The sequence below is a fragment of the Pectinophora gossypiella genome, chromosome 9 (genome assembly GCF_024362695.1).
Source record: "Pectinophora gossypiella chromosome 9, ilPecGoss1.1, whole genome shotgun sequence".
NCBI classification, from domain to species: Eukaryota; Metazoa; Arthropoda; class Insecta; order Lepidoptera; family Gelechiidae; genus Pectinophora; species Pectinophora gossypiella.
In genome coordinates, this window is record NC_065412.1 from 1,611,876 (window position 1) to 1,631,940 (window position 20,065).

Consider the following 20,065-nt stretch of genomic DNA (forward strand, 5'->3'; position numbering starts at 1 on the left):
CTCGAGCACCCAGAGGTTGCTCAGGCTTCGTACTTTCCATGAAGACAACATATTCAAAGTTGCCGCCATCTTCTGGATAATATCGAACATAATCAGGAATCTTGAAGACTTCATACTTATCCTTTGGAGGTTCTACTTCAAATGACTTCATTGAGTCTGCCGAACTATCAGACCCGGCCTCCTCAGAATCAATTTTCTTTTTACGTTTTTTTGCGCCTTTCCCCATCTTCACTCAATCTTTTATATTTACACTATAGAATTAAGTTAATTGTAATCCTATTTTTATAAATATATACAGTATTATACAAATTTTCCGAAATATTATTTAAATGCAAATTTAAAACACGTCCGTATTTTCCCGCGCCTTTTTTTTTTTTTCACAATATTCATAATAAACGCATCATCTGACAGCTGTCATCTACCGTTTTTGCTACATAGATTGTGCTATAATTTAAAAAAGCAGTGTATTCATGTTCTACTATATATTTTATCTTTGTTACATCTTTTAGTTGTTGAATAAGGTCCAAAACGTACAAAATAAAACGTCATATGATAGAAATGTTCACAATTGTGATTTGATGAAAACGTGTAGGTAGGTAATTAATTTGGATAGGAGTTTTCTTTAAATTACGGCCTATTAGTTCGCGCAAACACACACAATAATCATGGATTACCAATATGAACAAGCTAGTGAAGTGGAAGCGCTGGATTCCATATATTATGGTGACATGCAAGGTATGCAGAATACTACAATACAATACCATACAAAAACTCTTTATTGCACTTAAATCATATTAAGAAATACATTAGGTAATATAATTAGATTGGTAGTACAACAGGCGGCCTACACACCTATACTACTTACATTGAGCTTTTCTTGATTTTCTGAATTTTAATGATCTTTGTATTGCAGTGATAGAAAAGGAGCCTTTTCACAAGTTCTCGATACCTATAAAGTCGGAAGGGTTCGACGAGGGCGACGGGCTGGCGTGCCAACTGGTCTTCACATACACAGCAAAGTACCCAGATGAGATTCCTGTGATAGAAATTGAGAATGAAGAGAATTTCGACGACATCGTTGATAAGGAGGAATTACTCACACATTTAGTTGACCAGGTATACTTTATCAAAATTTGTAGTAAGGTCTACAAGGTACGAATGCACAGCACAGAAACAACTTGTGCACCTCAGCGAGAGCCCTAGCTTAACATGCCTCCCAAGTTGTTGTCACCTCCTAACCTAACCTAACCCCCCCCCCCCCCCCGGGCCCCCTTCACCTCTCCACCCCCTCACATTTTAGGGGAGTGTGAACCCCTGATGAGCAACTATTTTGCCATCCTTGGGAGGATACCTAATGACTGCTAAACAAGCTTGTGCCTAGCACAGATGCTGTTTATGTTATATTATATGCACAACAAATGTTACCTTGCTTAATTACTTGTGCTTGAATATTTGTTTTAAGATTACATAATACATTTTCCAGGCTAAAGATAACCTAGGGATGGTGATGGTATTCACACTGGTGTCCGCGGGACAGGAGTGGCTCAACGAGAAGTGGGACTCCATCAAGAAGGAGAGAGAAGAGAGGATACTTGCCAAACTGAAGGCTGACGAGGAAGCTGAACAGGTGTGTAGAACATTTTGTAGATTTTTATGTACCTGATGAGGGGATCTTAAAAAAAATAAAATATTCATATGGCTTTATTCACCGACATTACCATCTTATTTATTTTATTTCTTTAATGTATTCTTTATCTATATGTCAGGCTGTCCTAGGACATAGGCCTCTATCATATTGTGCCACTCCTGTTGGTTGTATGTTGACCTTCTCCATCCTTGTGGTAGGTCATCTTACCTCCTATTAATTGGTCACCCTCTTCGCCTTTGCATTCTCTTGTTCCATTCAGTCCCAATTAAATTGGTTTCTAAGATTAAATAAAAAATTGTTCCCTTTCTATTGATTTCTAAACATTTACTTATGAAAATATCATGCCTAGGGATTTTGTAATGGGCATGTGGTGAAATGCTTCTGGTCTTGATTTAATGAGGCTTCAGTCCTCAGGTTTAAATGAAGCTCAAAATATTAAAAAAAAAATCATTTTTCATGAGGCTTTGAACACCTATGATCATGCAGGGTCATCATTACTTTCGTGTATCCCTTCAGCAAAAGGTAATATGCTTCAGACAATATGATCAGATAATATAAATAAAATGTCTCATAATCTCCTTTTAAGAGAATTTTGACGACATCGTCGATAAGGAGGAACTACTCACACATTTAGTTTTTTTTTTAATTTTTGAATTAGAAAAAAAAAGATTATGAAGCTTTGAACACCCAGGGAGAACAGGCAGTGATCATGCCAGCCTCATAGGTACTTTCGATAGGTTATCCCTTAGACAAAAGATTGGTCAACCAGATAATATAAACTAAAGCCGTACATGATAGTGGCTCTGCCAACCAGCAATTGACTGCTCCTTAATCACCTTTACAGAAAAGGTTCGAAGGCACGCGCGTGACAGTAGAATCGTTCCTGGCGTGGCGCAAGCAGTTCGAGATCGACCTGGGCATCCAGGCTAAGAGGGAGCGAGAGATCCGAGACAACAAAAACAAGCTGACCGGCCGCGAGCTATTCCTCCGGGACACCACACTCAACGAGTCTGATCTCAAGTTCTTGGATGACGGTGAGGAGGAGTCATTGTTTATTCCTAACACAATCCGTGAGAGAAACTACGGGTTTTCATTCATAATAGTCTTCTTTCGTGTGGGTTGTGACATCAATAACCAACCTCATCAACCCTCGTGTCATGGAATGTGTTAATTTCGTAAATTTATCTTCCATATATCATGAAACTGTTGCGTGGTGCTTCAGCCGTATTTCATCACCACTCTTCAAACAAGGCCCCCAAACTTCGTAAGTTTCTGTTTCCCGTGTGTTGACTGGAGAAGCCATTTTATATTTATGTCAGCCATTTTGCGACAAATAACTTAACATAAACTATATCTTGTTGTTGGTACATCCATCGCAAGATGAACTTAAGTACTCACACCTAACCGAGCTTTCTGTTAGACCAACGCGATAGTAGACAAATAACACAGGCTTAAACCAATAGACATATTATTATAATGTTTATCGATCGAGTTTGCCATACTTCGGCTGAAATGCTACTTAATAAATGTTTTAATGCAACCTCTCACCATTTCCAGGGGACACAGTTAAAGTAGACGAGTCCCTGTTCCAAGACCTGGATGACCTGGAGATCTCCGACGATGAGGATGATGAGGACTATGTCCCGGGGCAGAGCGGCAGTGAGAGTGACTAGCCCGGGACCTCTGCGCAGGGAGGCTCCGTCTCTACTGTGCCTTGATGAGATGTAAAGTTTATGATGGAACGATGGACAATACTGACTTGTTGTGACTGTGAGTGATCTTCAATACTCGATTCAATTCTTGTTTAATGGCTTTTGTGTGATCATAATTCTGCCAGTATCACGTAATGAAGATAATACTCAATAGGATAGGCTGTAACAAATTGAAAGATCATATTTGTCCTAACGTGTTACGTCCTAATGTCCTATTGATGTCTTCAATCCTCTTTGTGAAGTGTTAAGTGATCTTTGACGTTCACGATATATTGGAAATAAAAAAAAATATGATTCTGTATGAATGTTTGTTTAGAGCCAAACCAAAAATATAAGAACCTTCCCAATTTTTAAGATTTAATTGAAGTATTTGGGTTACACAAATTAATAATCCGACAACATAGCCTGATCAGGCTATATTTTTTAAACTCTTGTAAATAATGACAACATAATACACACACAAAGTAAATCAAATCGAATGTAATTAATAGTTACGCGAATGGTTGAAAAAGTAGTGTGAACTTTTAATGTCAAGTCAATAAATATTTATAAAATTACCCTTGTTTTTAAATGAATTAGTTTAGTATTAATATTTATTTTTGTCAAAAAGGATTTTTAAGTAAAATCCTTTTTTAAAATCCTGCATTCTTGATGATGACAATGAATCAGAATCAAGTATTGCCTAGTTTTATTGGTCTACCATACCTGTCAGTATATTGAACTTGATGTGTCGTGACCCATTTGTATTATTTATCACTCAATGTGGGACCTAATTCGTCGGTAAATGACGCAGAAGACTTTTTTATTTAGGTAATCGGGTGTGTGTGGCCTAAATGAAGTACCAATTGATTGGTTGTTTATTTAATGTAAAGTTAAATGACCAGAAATATGAAAAACTCCTTTCTGTTTTTATATTTCTTAAAAAAAATGGCCGCCCGTCACGCGCGCGCCGCGCTGTCATCGCATTTTTTATCTGTGTAACGACTTCTATTTAAGAAAAACTTAGTTCTTATTTCAAAAAGTTTTAATATTTTTGATCTGGCTTTTAACTCCAAGCTCCATAGCATTCGATCACACGTCAACCACAGTTGCTCTTATTTATTAAGTTTATCGTTTATAATAAAACAGGTGTTATTATCTGGAGAATAGTTTTTATTTACACTTTGTAGCTATCGTAGGTATGTACATAACTGACAAGTGATTCCCAAAGAACAAGCGTTTGACAACGGACACTTCAACATTTGGAAGCGCATTCGGCAGTAGTGGAGTAATTTTGAATATTAAGTTAGTTACATCGGTATAAAAATGATTTTGAGACAACTAAAACGCGGATATGGTTAAGGAAAACATCGTGAGGAAACTCACATTCCCGAGAAATGCATTTTCGGAGGTATGTGACCTAACCTGTATTGGGCTGGTTTTCCCTTCGCGTGTTGGAAGGTCAGACAGGCAGTCGCTTCTGTAAAAAACAGGACCTCTCAAATCTTCAGGTTAGGCAAGCGGACCCTGTGAAAATCGGGATAATCCTATTATGATGCTATTATAAACTTTTGCATACAGATGGAAATCTAACCCGGGGCTTTTTTATCAATTACCGAGAAAATTATTTACCAAAGTTATTTATCGTCTGTAAATTAATTTCTAAATATGACTTCCATGATTTGCCGGTTTTAACATGCCACTTTATAATAAAATATCTATGGCTCTTACACAAAGCCGAGGCTCGAATCGTACCCATAACAAAACTATGACCTCTGTAACAATCAATTTGTTTTTCTATCGGTCACTTGATCGCCGAACGCGCCCCGCAACACAAACCGAACATCGCGCAAAAAAAACTTAACAGAACTTACACTAATTGCTTAGGGCTTCTAAATTAATATCCGTATATTTAAATAATATCACAAATTATACATACAACGTGCAGTCTTCAAAACAACTGAGTGAGAAATAAGTCCATAACATTCACTAACAAATTACGTACTAATAATAATTAACCATAGATATGTATGATAATAATTATGATTGGATAAAGGAAAACTTGTCCAGTGAAAAGTTTAACAGCTGAGTTTTAATTGCCATTTATGTTAGGATACTAGCACATGCGATGGATAACAAAATGATACAATTTAAAACATTATTATAATGTTAGCACAACAGCCTCCGTGGTCTATTGGTTAGAGCGTTAAGCTCACGATCTGAAGGTCCGGGTTCGATTCCCGACGGGGACATTGTTGAAATCACTTTGTTAGACTGTCCTTTGTTTGGTAAGGACATGACAGGTTTGAATCACCTGATTGTCTGAAAAAATAAGTTGATTCCGTTTCGGAGGGCACGTTAAGCCGTTGGTCCCGGCTATTAGCTGTAAAAATACCTCCGCCAACCCGCAGTGGAGCAGCGTCGTGGAGTATGCTCCATACACCCTCCGGTTGATTGAGGGGAAGTCGGTGCCCAGCAGTGGGACGTATACAGACTATTTATGTTATGTGTAATATTCTTTGTGTGAAAAAAAACATGCAATGACTCGAGTAGAACGAACATTCTTCGTTTAGAGAAAAGACTTTATTACGGATAATATATACAAAAACATCTATCAGGTAACAGATCCCATAGATGGACAACGGTATATTGTGCTAATATCCTCGGCTGTAGACTAAACATCACATCAATACATTTAAAATTGAAACAAGTATCAATATCGACACATATTTAGCTATTTGTTGGAAAACACCAAATATACAGTAATAATATTCATATTATGTTACAACATTTTCATTAAACAGTAACACACAACACAACAACAATTTAAGTGGCCTATTAATTGTATTGTAGATAGTTACTGACAACTATTAAGTACAGTCAAATACAAAGATTTTTAAATATAGACCAAAATGACAACAGAAAAATATTAAAAAACAAAATATCAACTAATGATTTTTTTTACTTATATGGTAACACTTAACATTGTACAAGGGAGAATTCAGTGCTTAACGTTTTAAAATCCAAATAATTTCGAGATTATGAGTGAAATAATGATTATAATGTTCGGAGAGTGCGTCTAGCTATAGGTAGAATGACATAATTACAATGGCCCTACTCTTACCAAGCGATAGTACTGGACTATATTCACTTCTATATTCACACTTCGATGTTGCCAATGATACAAAAATACGTTTATACCAAATTCCAACTTTATCGAACTTACATACCTTCAAAATATTTCTTAATAAGTACCTCCTCACATCCCGACCATAACATTAAAAAGTAAGGGAATTACAGACCTATTTATAATCTATAGGCCAATACATTACTGCATTACAGAGAGATACTGTTGTGAAAATATTTAACATTTTGTATCTACCTATAGACAACTATGTTATGAGTAAGTACATAAATATTTTCAACACTTGACGACTTCTTTGGAAATGCAGGGGACAGAAAATTCCCCATATTTGTCATTCAAATATCTCGGTATTTCCACAAAATGTCGTCCTATTTTAAAAGTAACGATATCTTCAACGTCAGTCGACAACTCTTAGTACTGTGTCGCATTTGGCTCCGCCCCAGTTGTGTCCTTATAATATTCATTAGTATGTCAAATCGACTAATGTGAAAAGGTTCTATTTGTCATCGAAACGTGAGTGCTCTAGGGCACTTCCTTATAAAGGTAAGGTCAACTTCTTAAATAAATACAGACTCTTATTTCAGCCCCTTAACAACGCAGTAACATGCGTCAACAGTGTTCCCTAGCCAAGCCAAGTTGGCGTCGAGATATAAATTAGATACTTTACAAGCTACCTATCTAAGCCGTGTACAAAACTTGGATGGGTGATCGCTGCTCGACTATTAGCTAAGACGGTATCTAGTTTAAAGCGTGATCAACGATGGTTCTAACATTCATCTCCTACGGGGACATGAAATGTAATCACAACACGCAGGGAAGGATCTCTGTTAACTGGTTGGCAAATATAATATGCCATTCATTAGAAGTGATTTCCATTACATCGTGGCCTTTCGGGAAATACATCGATCTGTCAGGTTTACGGAGTGATTTATTTTTTCTATAATATTGTGTATATAAAGGATAATTCTAATCTGGCAACATTTTATTAACCGCTTTATTTATTACTGAGATCAATGTTGCCAATTTAGAAATAAAACGTTGCTCATTATCAATGTGTTGGCTATGATTACAACTAGTTTACAGTGAAGTTTGCAATGACCACATAATTCTCATGCAACACAATTTTGAGTCTGTGAGTAAATCAAGTTCGTAAGTATGGGTGCGTGTGAGCGAGGCTGTTGATGTTTTGGTGCATGGCTCCGATGTAATGGTACCAGACGTCTTCTATATCCCTTGACGTTGTTCGTGCGGCTATGGGCCCGTGCCGCGGCTGCTCACTTGAGGCGCTGTGTCACGTTGGCTAGAGCCACCGCGAACGCCTGCAGTGCTGAGAACGGGTACTGGAAGTCTAGGGTATACGCATTGCCGTCTATTCGCCCGAATTGCATCACCTGAAATAGACGATCTTATAAGTTTAACGTTAAACTTGGTTCGTTGTTGTTTGAGTGTGAAGGTTCGCTTTGCCTTGTTAAGTTACATTCACTTTTAATATAGACCAGAAGTGACATGGGCGGATAATGTAGCCCTGCGCAGTAGCAGAACAGAGGAAAGTGTTTTAGGCAAGGGCCTCTGACTCTGTTAACAGTTTATCAAGTACAGTATGCCATTACAACACACCTACGCCAAGTCTGAGCGCTGAATGTTCTCATTCGATACAAAATTTAAAGAGGTTGTCAAGTATAGACAACATCAAAGATATTTAAAAATGTAACGAAGTACCTAAAAAAGCAATAGATGTCGCTAAAAACTACCGCTAAGAAATGGAATACCAAGATGGAGTGAACGACGAACAACTTTTTATCTTCCATTCCCGATTAATATTATCAAATTCTACCAATCTCATAATCTTTTCTCCAATACCATACCTGCTTCCCATGGTACTCGATCTGGAAGTTCTTGGCGGACTCCTGCGTGACGCGGCCGCCGAAGTCGAGCTGATAGACCTGGCTGTTCTCGTTCCACATAGGCGCCTTGTTGTGCATCATCAGCTGCCGCCGCGACGAGCGCTCACTGCTTGTCGCTGCGGCTGGTACCCCGCCGGCGCGTTTTATCTGAGGAAGGGTTTAATAATACAATAACGCGCTCAGAGTGCTGTTGGGGCGACCGTGGCGCTGCAGTGCAGTGGGCATGTTTGCGGAGGTGCGCATTGATGACTTCTATGCCATTATGCGGAAGCGCAGCGCCTCCTTGCTGTCGCGGCTCCGCGGCGCTACCAACACCATTCTGAGTGTGTTTGCTGATAAGTGGGACTCCCCATTGCTGCGCCGATGGGTGAAGCTCCACCTCTCTTAAGTTTTCATTTGCTCTGTTTTATACTAACCCTAGCTTTAAGTTTGCATTGTTACTAACATCTATGGACCTGTGTCTGAAAATAAATAATTTGAATTTGAATAATGTCATGCAACATTTTTTATTCCAATGTACATAGACAATCGTAGAGTGGAAGAATTAGGAGGAGGTATTTCATTAACTTTTTTCTGCAATGGCATTAACTACTTCACCGAGCAAACGGGGAGCGCTAAGGGCTCTCACCCGGCCTTTGACCAGCAACAGCGGGATCAAATAGGGTAGATTCTATCTATTGTGTCCAAGGATCAGGACATTTCTTTCTCTGATTGTGTAGAACTCAAGCCCGTAATCCCTGGATGGTAACCACAAGTCAGAAGAAGACAAGTTGCAAAAATTTAGTATTGTAGTTCCGCCTACATACAACAGATGGCGCCACATTCAATAATGCAGTCCTGAAACGCGATATCGAAGTTTACTCAGCGAGACGCATATATAGGTACAACTTCTAACATGACTCAACTGGATCGGCGATCCCTAGTCAATATCATGTACCCACTTTAACTTTAGAACCCTGTCGCACTTTGACATTTAATAAGACTTACGGTTTAATTTGTCAAAAAAGTTATTGTGACATGGTTTCAAAGTGTATACAAATTAGTACTCGTGGCCTTACTATGCTCTGTTCGGTGCCCCGAAAACATCCTTTGGCGGCAGCACACCCTCGATATTTTGATAACCTGGAGTAAAATCTTTCAGTGACTAAGGTTGTTAGGAGAGTAACTGTACCTTGTTCCGAAGTTGCGCCTTCTGGAAGGTCTCCAGGTCGCGGTAGTTGCGGCTGTTGACCTCGCTGTAGCCGCCCGCCGACTCCTCGTCCGAGCTCTCTGACGGCTTCTTGTTGCGGCGACGATTCAACAGCGGGGAGTTCAACAGTTGTCTGGAATTGAGATAGGTTTTGGATAATTTCTACAATGTAGGATATTCTAGAAATTCTATATGTGCTTATAAATTAGCGGGTAAGGATATCGAGACTGCTTTTAATAAAATATTTCAATGTGTCTTGGCGTATGTTTTGGAATTGTTGCTGTCATTGTGGTGAAGAAAAGTACAACATCTGGAGTCTACGGGGAAACTTCGGTCGTGAACAACACGGTGATATCGACCCTGAAACCATGAAAGAATAGACCAACGTGTATGCCGTACCGTATGGGCGAGGCGGAGGAGTACCGGTGCCGGCGCGGCTGGTGCGGCGCGGGCGAGGCGGGGCTGGAGGCGGCGGGCGCGGCGCGCGCGGGCCGCGGGGAGGCGGGGGCGGAGCTGCTCTCGCGCTCGGCGCCCGCGCGGGCGGCGCGGGGGGCGCGGGACCGCGTGGCCAGCAGCCGGATGGCCAGCTGCTCCAGCGAACCTGCAACGTGGCCGCGCTCTTGTATCCGGGTCTATGGCTCGTATTGCGCTTGTGGAACGTCTAGAGAATGTGGTTGAACTGAAATGTCCATCAACGGAAGAAGGTACCGCTATCTACCTTCGTGTAGCCACTAATTCCTTGGATACTTTGAAATTCGCAAATCCATTGGTCAATGAGCAAATCACTCAAATTTCCGACATTTTAATCTCATCCCCAATTATTCATTCAATGCAATGCATTCTCCAAGCGCTCCACTTACACAATACGATCCTCTCGTGTTATCAATATTTCTGTGTTTCTACATTTTCGGAGCAATTATTGAGGAGTTCTAAAGTGTATTTACAAGTTCATGCCTGCTTTCTATTCGCTAGTGTAATCCAAAATGCATCTGATTTCAATTTGTAAAATTTAAAAATCCCTGCAAGTACCTATTTGTGAAAGTGTGAAAATCGAAAAAGAAAAGCGCGTTCAAACTCAAATGTCTTGTTGAATGTCAATATCAAGTGCGATGCATTTTCGATAGCACTCTCTTGCCGTTTTATTTATAGAGCAGGGGTTCAAAAGGGAAGCGTCCAAAAGGGACCTCAATCAGATCTACTGGCCTGTACGCAGTGCTTCGGTGTGCACGTGAGTGGCACGGTATGCTTCTTGCATAGAATATCATGCGGGATTGCAGTGCGTGCTCAAGGTCATCTATCTACCTATAGTTTGGGGTCTTAAAAGCTTTGCCAGAAGTAGACAGGTTACTCAGATTCCCACTATAGAAATGGATATTGGTTTTTAGATTATACTTTCCACATTTTCTTAGTATATAGCATTGTTTTACTCTACGGAAGATACGTATAGATTCCAAATGAACTCATCCAGGAGGCATTAAAACTCTACGAGACTCCCAGAATGGTCTTTTTAGACGACTGCGGGAGTCTCAACATAGCAGCAGCTTCTCTTCGAGTGTTGATGCTGTTTCTGCGTCTACTAGTGGCATAACTTCCACCTAGGTCCTAGCGGGGGCCTCACCGGTGTGAAGTATGGTGTGCAGGTGAAGTAAAGCAGCTACTACTAACTATAATACTTGCTGTAGTCAGAGTCGCTGTCGGGCGGCGGCGGGCGCGGGCGCGAGCGCACGGTGGCGGCGGCCCGCGCCGAGCACACCACGCACGTGTAGGGGCCCGGCTCCGCGATGCAGTTCTTGTAAGGACACTTCTGCTGGCACACCGAGCACACGTGCTTCTCCTTCTTCGACCTCCGCGACACCCGCCCGCTCTCCTCCGCACTCGTCCCACTATTATCCTCACCCCCAGTACTATTGCATCTACTACTCGAATTCGCCGACGCGCTATCCCCCTTCAAGTTCACCGTGTCCACCCGCGACTGCCTCTTACTCTTTTCCACAGTCAACGACAACTCGCTCGAGTCCAGGCTCTTGGATTTCCCGCACTTCTTCAAACTAGGCGTCTTTATGGTTTCCGTCTGTTTCATGTCGCCGGTTCTAAAGTGTCGTTTCGGTCGTTTGTGCCGCTTGTTGTTGACTAGAATCAACCGTCGAGGTGGCTCGCCTCTCAACGCGGAAAGACTCACTTGAGCATGCAGTACTTGAGGATCGACTAAGTCCAGGTACCCGACGCTACAGCTTCGAGTCATAGTATCGTAGACGGGCACGTTAGCGCAGACGGGACTTATAGGGACGACAGTTGTAGTCCTCGGCACTCGTACCTCCCGCACTTTGTCAGTCAAGTTATTTATAGTCGTATCTACGGGCGTTTCCTCATCTATAAACTTGAGGTCTTCTCCTTTCTGCTGCAAATTCTTCAATGTATCGGCTCTCCTAGACATCGCGTCTGGATGAACTTCATGTTCATAATTTTTATTACATAAAGTCTTTAAAATCCTAGTTTCATAAGACGCAGACTCTCCTCTGCTGCAAATATTTTTGCGAAGCTTCGAGAGGCAGTTGTCTGTAACGTGGTTGTCACATTTCTTGATCGTCACCTGTCTGCTTGGTTCTAACGTTAGGTTCAAGCTGAAGGACTGTTGTTCTGAAATATTTCCTTTCAAGGACACGTTGTCTCCCCTCACGCTGTAATCAGTTCTACCACCACAGAAGTCTCCTCTGCCGCCGCATGTGACGGTCTGTGGGGATGGTCTCTCAAAGATAATGTCCGTTGGTGCTACAGCATTCTTAGGTGATTGTAGCGTTGGCACGGAACTCTCGCATCGCAATGGAGATATGGCGTGACGGTTTGGCACTGATGCAGTGTTGTTGACTCTACGCTCCGTCGACTGCGGCGGGTGACGCACCGGAGTGGAGTACACTTCGTTTACATTCGATACATTGTTTACTTCACTAGTGTCTATGTAAGGAAACTCATCATAAGATTCCGCTCTGGCTAAAGACGGTCCGTTTGAATTATTGTTAGAAAAGCTCTCGTTTTGATTGATAATATTATTGGCATTATTCATTCGCTCGTTCAGAGTGAGCTTCCTTCGGACATTATTATTAGTATGGGACGGCGAATTCGTGTCGTTATTCGGGAATACTTCTTCCTCATCTTCAGAGAAGATGTTTGGGTTAAAGTTAGGGTCTGGTCCGACAGGGTAGTCATCCCGTAGCTCGGTGATCATTAGAGTCATCTGTCGCGGTTGAAGATGGAGTAACGACGTTTTGTATGTGACTTGGCCTAAGTTGGCGGGTACATTTTTGGCTAGTCCATGCATTTTGAACTTGGTCCCCCAGATGTTGGACGTAACTTCCACTAAGCGGACATCCTGGAAGAGATGGAAGTATATTTTAGCGATTATATTGTGACAAGGGTTTAATATTATTATAATACAAAGGAAAATGACTTTGAATAGAGACAGATGGAAAATGCTACATCAACAAGAGTGGCTCTTAAGTTGAAGGGAAAGAGATGTTCATGTAACTGTACCTCCGGCAAGGAGTCGATGTATGCCAGTTCGTCGGGCGCGTCGTCCTTGTCGCTGTGACTGCGCACCTTGCGGCGCTCGCGCGCGCGGCGCCGCCGCTGCAATCGCGGGGAGCCGGAGCAACCTTGATGAATTAAGTACTTATTTAAGATTTTGAAGTGAGTGTTTGTCTGAACATTTTCTTTTTGCTTTTCAACAAGAATAGCGGTTTTTCAAATTTACAAAAACTTCAGTGCTGTGGACCACAATTTTAAATGTTCATAAACTTCGACTTGGGCCTTGAGCTTGTGACTCAAACTGGTGGATCGAGACTCCCTTACTAATGAACAAAGGAGTCGTCTCGAAAAAGATGGACAATGGACTCATCCAATGTTCGGTAGGAGGACAAATATCCATAGGAGTCAGTGTTTATCTGTGTATACCTTCCTCCCGCTCAGTGTCAGAGGAGCAGGAGTCATTGTTATCGCGCTGTCGCCGCGTGAGTCGCGGCGTGCGCGGCGCGGCGCGGCTGCGCTCGCCGCCCGCCGGGCCGGCCGCCGCACTGCCCGCGCGGCCCTCGCTGCCCGCGCTGCTCGACGAGCTGCCCGCGCCGCTGCTGCTGCTGCTGCTCTCGCGGGCAAACACCCCGCCCACACACTCCGAGCCTGGAGAAGAGTCACAAACAAAAACATGTAAGGCGAGCCGCGACTATGTTGTTTGTCAGAATAACCTGAATTCCCGTTGGGGAGGATGACCGCTGATTCGATATATACGTGTCCTATGCCTCCAACAAAGTTTCACAGACGGTCAAGCAACTCCGCAGACCATGTCCCAAATAATCGTATGTCCATTGTGTCCTGAAATTTCTTCGCGAGAGGACCTGATAAGGGCACTCCGTTCGTCCTGTTGCCGTGCCGACACACTGCATATATATGAGAAATTGTCGTACGGTCCGGAGTGCGTTTAACATTACCTTCAGCTTGAGGGTCGAAGATGACGAACTCGGGGCGTATCTTGCTGGTGCGCCGGCCCTTCAACAGCGGCACGAGCCCTCCGAGGTGCTCGAGGTACAGGGTATACGCTCCGGCTTCTTCATCGTCGTGTCGCAACATGGTGCAGTGCAGGCGGCCGCCGGCGGACGGCGGGCGGGACACGAAGCGACGGAGCTCGTTGGTTTCGGGGACGTTGCACTAAGGGTGATAAGGTGGGCGTTACAAGTACTTACTACTTATATAAAAGTACGTGAGGTGGTGTAGCCCGTGCGAAGGGTTAGACGTGGTGTTTAGTCGATTCGCAGAGGATAAGCTGTACCAGAGACAAAACACGTACAGGTAGTTCTTCCGCGGCAATTCGTATCGAGTGACGACTCACCCCCTCTGGGTCTTACTTTAGTCTTGAATGGTCGTAAGCCGCTTAAGAGTAAGGGGGAGAGCGTGCGGACAGTGTCTCGCTCGCATTTACGCGACGGCACACGAAGAAGATTGGAGATTTTTGTATGGAGTGTCAGGGGCGTGTAGCCCCTGGCCGTAGACAGCATGCGTACCCGTATGGTGTGCGCGAAGAGGTTGGCGAGCGCGGGCTGCAGGCGCGGCGGCAGCGGCAGGCGCGCGGCGTGGCGCGGGTCCCGCAGCGCGGCGGCGGCGCGCACGCGCGCCAGCAGCTGCAGCGGCGCCACCACGCGCCACACGCGCGCCGTGCACACGGCGCCGCCCGCCGCCACGAACAGCCGCCGCGCCGCGTGGCCCCACGTCAGCGCCGACACGCGCGCCTGCAAGCAGCCACGATTGCTTCACGCGTCCAGTGATCACCAATCGATGATTACCGTCCTAATCTGCGGCTTCAAGGAGAAGCCGACTACTTCATAGCGGCCAACTTCATTTAAACAAGACACTTGACTTGGCAATGAAATTCTATATGTAATATGGGTATTATGAACCATATGGTGGTATATCTTGAGTTTTATCTTCTTCCTTACAAGGATAAGAAGACACATACGTACATAAACTCACGACTATATCCCAATGGGGTAGCCACAGATACATCGATCGCAAGAGGAACTAAATACCCATACCTCACCGAGGTTTCTGTTCTTTTGTGTTACTTGTGTCTTTCTGTACAAGCAGACTGTACAGGCAAGCTGAACATTTAGACATATATTTACCAAGTATGTTTAGGTTTGATGTTACTATGACGTCACGCATACAATTGTAATATTAGATCAGTGCAATAAACACTCGTCACGGAGACGGACACTTTTACTTAACCTAACATTCCACCCCGTGGCAACATAACCTAACAATTAACATTCCCTAACAACAACAATTCAATGTAAGGGCGACCTATATCTTTAGGCCCCCTATACATTTGGTCCTTCGAGTTTTATTTTGTGAACCTTGTGGCTTATAGGGCAACTAAGTGACGTGATTTCTGAGCTACGATAGCGAATCGGTGTGACTGGCCTCCCACAAGCGGGTCTCACCAGTCATATTGAGAAGGCGTATATATTGTAGTGAGAAGACGTCATCCACTGTACCCACTGAAGGTAACATAACAATAAATATAACAACTTTTTACATCAGAATATAACAACTTTTTACATCAGAATATAACAACATGGAGTTTACTGCAGCGTCAAGAAATCATATCAGAAGCGATTGAAAAAATTCATGTAAACTTTAAAAAGGATTCTGGAAGTCGAAAAACACCTGAGTACATTGATAAGCGCTTGACAGCCCTTCAAGGGCTGTGGAAGGAGTTTGGTGAGAATCACATAAAGTTGCGGGCTTTTGAAGATCAAACAAGTGAGTATTACACATCTAATGCCTATCAAGGTGTCAAGAAGAAATACGAGATGGTACTCAATATGCTGCAGAACTATCAACCGTCAACATCCGAAGATAGAGGGATACCTTCCAAAACGGACGAGCTGATAAACCAACAAGGTACTAATTTTCGAGCCTTGTCGAGAGTGATTAAACAAGTAAACATTAAAGATATCACCGAACGATGGGAAATTGAAGACAAGCTACAAACACTTCATTTGCGTTGAAAGGTGATCGACGATCTCCACTGGCAAATAGATAATTTACTTATCGGCTCCGATCTCGATTACGAACAGGATTACACCAAACATGAAATGATTTACGAGTCAACCAAGCGAGAGCTAAATCTTAAACTTAATGCAACAAAACATCAACATTCGGCCGTCCCGCCGATCGAGATACCAATTTTCTCCGGGAATTATAGTCAGTGGCCGACATTTATGGATTTATACAGTGAAGCGATCCATAAGAACAACATGCTAACAAAGGGGCAGAAGATGCAGCATCTCAAATGCAAACTCAGAGGAGAGGCTGAACGCATTGTTCAACATCTGACAGTTTCGGCTGAAAATTACGACACCTGTTGGGAGTTACTCACACACAGGTATAACAATCGTCAAATGCTATTCACTAAACAGATCCAAGTTTTCATGAATCAGTTAATTCTTTATTCAACTTTTATGACAGTCAAACAGCTAAACGCAATCTACTCTTGAATATTTATTTTACAGCGGGTAAAACATCCAACTTTACATTGGAACTTTACAGATTAATATCAAGTTAACCATAAACTAAATAATATATTAGAAGCACCAAGACTTAAAGAAATAAAACAGTCAGCAAGTAGTTACGGAAGAGGTATCAAAACATGGGCGCAATAACGCAAGTTTTAGCAGGAGCGGCCATAAAAACTTTCTTATTGACAACATGGGACCCAAACGCGGGATATCTTGAAGCCATATCTGTTTCACCAAATATAACGCGAATATTCTGACAACATTACTACTTAGCTAATTAATCTTGGTTCCCTTGCGGGTTGCTCAAATAGGATTATCACCTGCGTTATACGTTATCCGCAGTGTCTGCAGCTTAAACCTCATTATGGGGTTGCGGTGTTTTGTGCGGTGAATTCAAACATATGGTGATGTACAAAAGCGTTCACATACCTAGTACTGCTGCGCCCAGCAGCAGACGTATATAAGCTGTTTACATATGTGAATAGATTTAGGGAACCAAGTCTGTCAGATAGCTGACATACATATACATAAATTCACGCTCGTAATCCATAATAGGGTGGGCAGAGACAAGTAATCAAAGACAACTTGCGGCCACTGTTGACACGAAGTCCTTCGATGGTTATGTAATTTAAAATAATATTGGTGCTAATTCCTGTAAATACCATCTAATTTTATTTTAAGTTATATCTGTCATTTTCTTATCCGTTGAAAAAGAAAGGGACGGGAAATCGACAGGCATAAAATTTATGGAATACACGTCAATTTTAAGCAGAAATCTAAAACAACCGTCTAAAAATTTTACATTGGCCAATAAACCTACAGAATTAAGTTGTCAGCACACGTCAAACGGTTTGCATACCAGCGCGATAGAATAGAATAGAATAGAAAAAGTTTATTATAAAAGGACGCCATACACAAAAAAAGACAACAACATCATATCAAATTTCCACTAAAACAATTACAAAAAAAGCAAGACGGATGTTTGTCGAAATGACCATAATACCTACCTACCTACCTATGATAACTTTTTGATTCGCCCGGGTTATTCATTAATTTACTCATTCTTCCTAAAATTAAGAGCTGTTAATCATCCGTCCCTTTCCTTTTCGGCGGATAAGAAAATGACGGGTATAACTTAAAGTAAAATTAGGAGGTGTCTGTAGGAATCGGGGCCATTAGATGGCGTCTGCAGGAATTACCATTGTAGCACTATGTTACCTGTGTGTAGGGTATCGGCACGGTGTAGATGAGTATCCCGGCGTCGGAGTAGAACTTGACCACGTTCTTGTAGGGGGGCGCGTCCGCAGGCTCATTCGGCTCTGTAACACGTCACACACATAGTTATGTTACGTGACATAACAGCCTAGGTGTAATGGTTAGTGTGTAGGCTACCTATATCGAAAATGCAACCATGCAATATGTGCGAGCGCCGACGGACGTCAGTCGTTCCCTCTTCGCCCGTCGCAACACATGTGCCACAGGCACAACTAATTATCGATTAACGTAAATGTAACCAATTCTGTCAAGTGATGTGTTAACAATATACTCGAACTTTCGTGAACTGAACTCTCTCGTTTCACTGAACTCCCTCCTTCTGAAAGGTGATATTAATTGGTGTTATAAACTAATAATACTAAATATAAAAATACGTACAACCGTACAACCCTGTAGTGAAATTAATCAGTTCAAAAAAACATTAGGGGACGGCTCAATTTCAGTGTTGCGGCGGGCATATATAAACACAGTAGGTCCGTGACTATACCTATCTACTGATCTTAATTCGCGAGTTTTACAATTCGTGAACATTACAATGGCGGAAGACGCGAAATCGGAAGTCGACAAGCAGGACATAGTGTTAATTACAGTGACAGCGAGGATTCCCGAGTTTTGGACCATTGGGCTCACGATCTCGAGGTCCGGGTTCGATTCCCGATCGGGATATTGCCGAAATCACTTGTGAGACCGTCCTTTGTTTGGTACGGACATTACTGGCTTGAATCACCTGATTGTCCGAAAAAGTAAGATGATTCCGTGCTTCGGAAGGCACGTTAAGTCATTTGTTCCGACTATTAGCCGTAAAAAACCAGCAGTGGTGCAGCGCGGTAGAGTACGCTCCATATCCCCTCCGGTTGATTGAGGGGAGGCCTGTGCCCAGCAGTGGGACGTATAGTATAGGCTGTTTATGTGTGGCATATATCCATGATAGCCCTGTTCATAGAACGCGTGATGTAACGGGTTCGATTCCCGACTTATTGTAGATTTGCCGCAAATTACATTAACTACTTGGCCGTACAAATGGAGAGCGCTGAAGGTTCTCACCCGGTAGGTACAACATTTAAGACAAAAGGCCTGAGGGTGCTCATTTGGGCGCGAGGTTCGCGCCGAAAGAATTAATCAACCCTAGTGAGTCGATAGCGTTAAGCTCTGAATGAGAGAAATTGTCGACCACGCGGCGGGGTCGGTATCGGGGTTCTGAAGTGTTTGTTGTCGCGAGCTGATTGGCTGCCTCTGGCTAGACATACCACTACCAAAGTACAGTTTTAATAAAGGAAAAGACGTGTGATATGAATAGATAACAATTTTCATTATAACATAGAGCGGATGAAGGATAATAGGATTACGAAAGCAGTATATAAATCGAAGGTTGGTGGTAGGGCTGGCAGAGAAAGGACTTAGGACTTAGAAGGACGTACATTGACCAAATTGCAGATGTCCTTAAAAAAGATTCAGTACGATCTACTCTGAACCGGCGTGCGTGTAAGAAACGATTGATGAATGTGGAGGAAGCAAGAGAAGTATTTCAGGATCGAAGCAAATGCAATTCCATAGTCTCTGCTTATCCCGGTGGGAAATAGGCGTGAGTTTATATATGTGTGTTTATTTGTTTATGTTCATTTTAATATGTCTTGTTTCTACACACGTCACTTAACCAATTATCGTTTATAGTCGCGGAGACAGCTAAAGCTGAAACTAGATCTCATTTAATTTTAGAAATAACCGGTTCCGAGTATTGATTGACCTAAAAGGTCTATTGCAGTTGGAATTTCGTTTAAAACCCAAATTGCTTTAATTAGAAGTGTAGTTTCAGTGTGGGTGTTCCACTGGGGTTTCCGCCATGCGCCAGTGTACAGCTGAGCACATCCGGACAGATCTCTGTAGACGAAGTAGGTAACTGCGCACGGCCCGGTCCGTCTACTGGTAGTGTTAGCAGGTCCAAAACCGGACTCGGGTTTCGAAGACACTAAAAGAACGACGTCGCAAGTAGGGAATACAATCCCGACTCGAGATCGCAAATTCGAGATCCTGCGGGATTGGGAATATCAATCCCGCGAGATCCTGAAATTTTCGGTAATGAGGGACTTTAGGCAGCCAAGTTTTAAAAAAAAAACGTTTAGGGCTCTGTGCCGAGGTTTTTCTTGCAGCT

General features: G+C 42.6%; 2 protein-coding genes across 2 annotated transcripts in view; one reads left to right on the plus strand and one right to left on the minus strand.

The window, feature by feature from the left end:
* The first annotated feature begins 531 nt into the window (after window positions 1-531).
* On the plus strand, window positions 532-4,506 carry LOC126369433 (RWD domain-containing protein 1). The gene is made up of 5 exons (XM_050013850.1): window positions 532-735; window positions 914-1,116; window positions 1,484-1,627; window positions 2,493-2,682; window positions 3,206-4,506. The coding sequence occupies exons 1-5, from the start codon at window positions 666-668 to the stop codon at window positions 3,319-3,321; spliced, it is 723 nt and encodes a 240-aa protein (XP_049869807.1). The 5' UTR covers window positions 532-665; the 3' UTR covers window positions 3,322-4,506.
* A 3,137-nt stretch (window positions 4,507-7,643) lies between these two features.
* LOC126369365 (tubby-related protein 4) overlaps window positions 7,644-20,065 on the minus strand; it is an 89,857-nt gene continuing 77,435 nt past the window's right edge. Inside the window, exons 6-15 of the mRNA XM_050013717.1 lie at window positions 17,860-17,960; window positions 14,626-14,850; window positions 14,056-14,272; window positions 13,526-13,747; window positions 13,106-13,227; window positions 11,243-12,944; window positions 9,977-10,178; window positions 9,560-9,710; window positions 8,350-8,535; window positions 7,644-7,875 (exon numbers count right to left, since the gene is read on the minus strand). Of these exons, the coding sequence (XP_049869674.1) occupies window positions 7,759-7,875; window positions 8,350-8,535; window positions 9,560-9,710; window positions 9,977-10,178; window positions 11,243-12,944; window positions 13,106-13,227; window positions 13,526-13,747; window positions 14,056-14,272; window positions 14,626-14,850; window positions 17,860-17,960 (3,245 nt within the window). The 3' untranslated portion in view covers window positions 7,644-7,758. The remainder of the gene's footprint in view (window positions 7,876-8,349; window positions 8,536-9,559; window positions 9,711-9,976; window positions 10,179-11,242; window positions 12,945-13,105; window positions 13,228-13,525; window positions 13,748-14,055; window positions 14,273-14,625; window positions 14,851-17,859; window positions 17,961-20,065) is intronic.

Coding starts and splice junctions, on each gene's coding strand:
- LOC126369433 (XM_050013850.1), top strand. CDS start 666: ATGGATTACCAATATGAACAAGCTAGTGAAGTGGAAGCGCTGGATTCC. Junction 1,117..1,483: donor TCACACATTTAGTTGACCAG/GTATACTTTATC, acceptor TACATTTTCCAG/GCTAAAGATAACCTAGGGAT. Junction 2,683..3,205: donor TCTCAAGTTCTTGGATGACG/GTGAGGAGGAGT, acceptor CACCATTTCCAG/GGGACACAGTTAAAGTAGAC.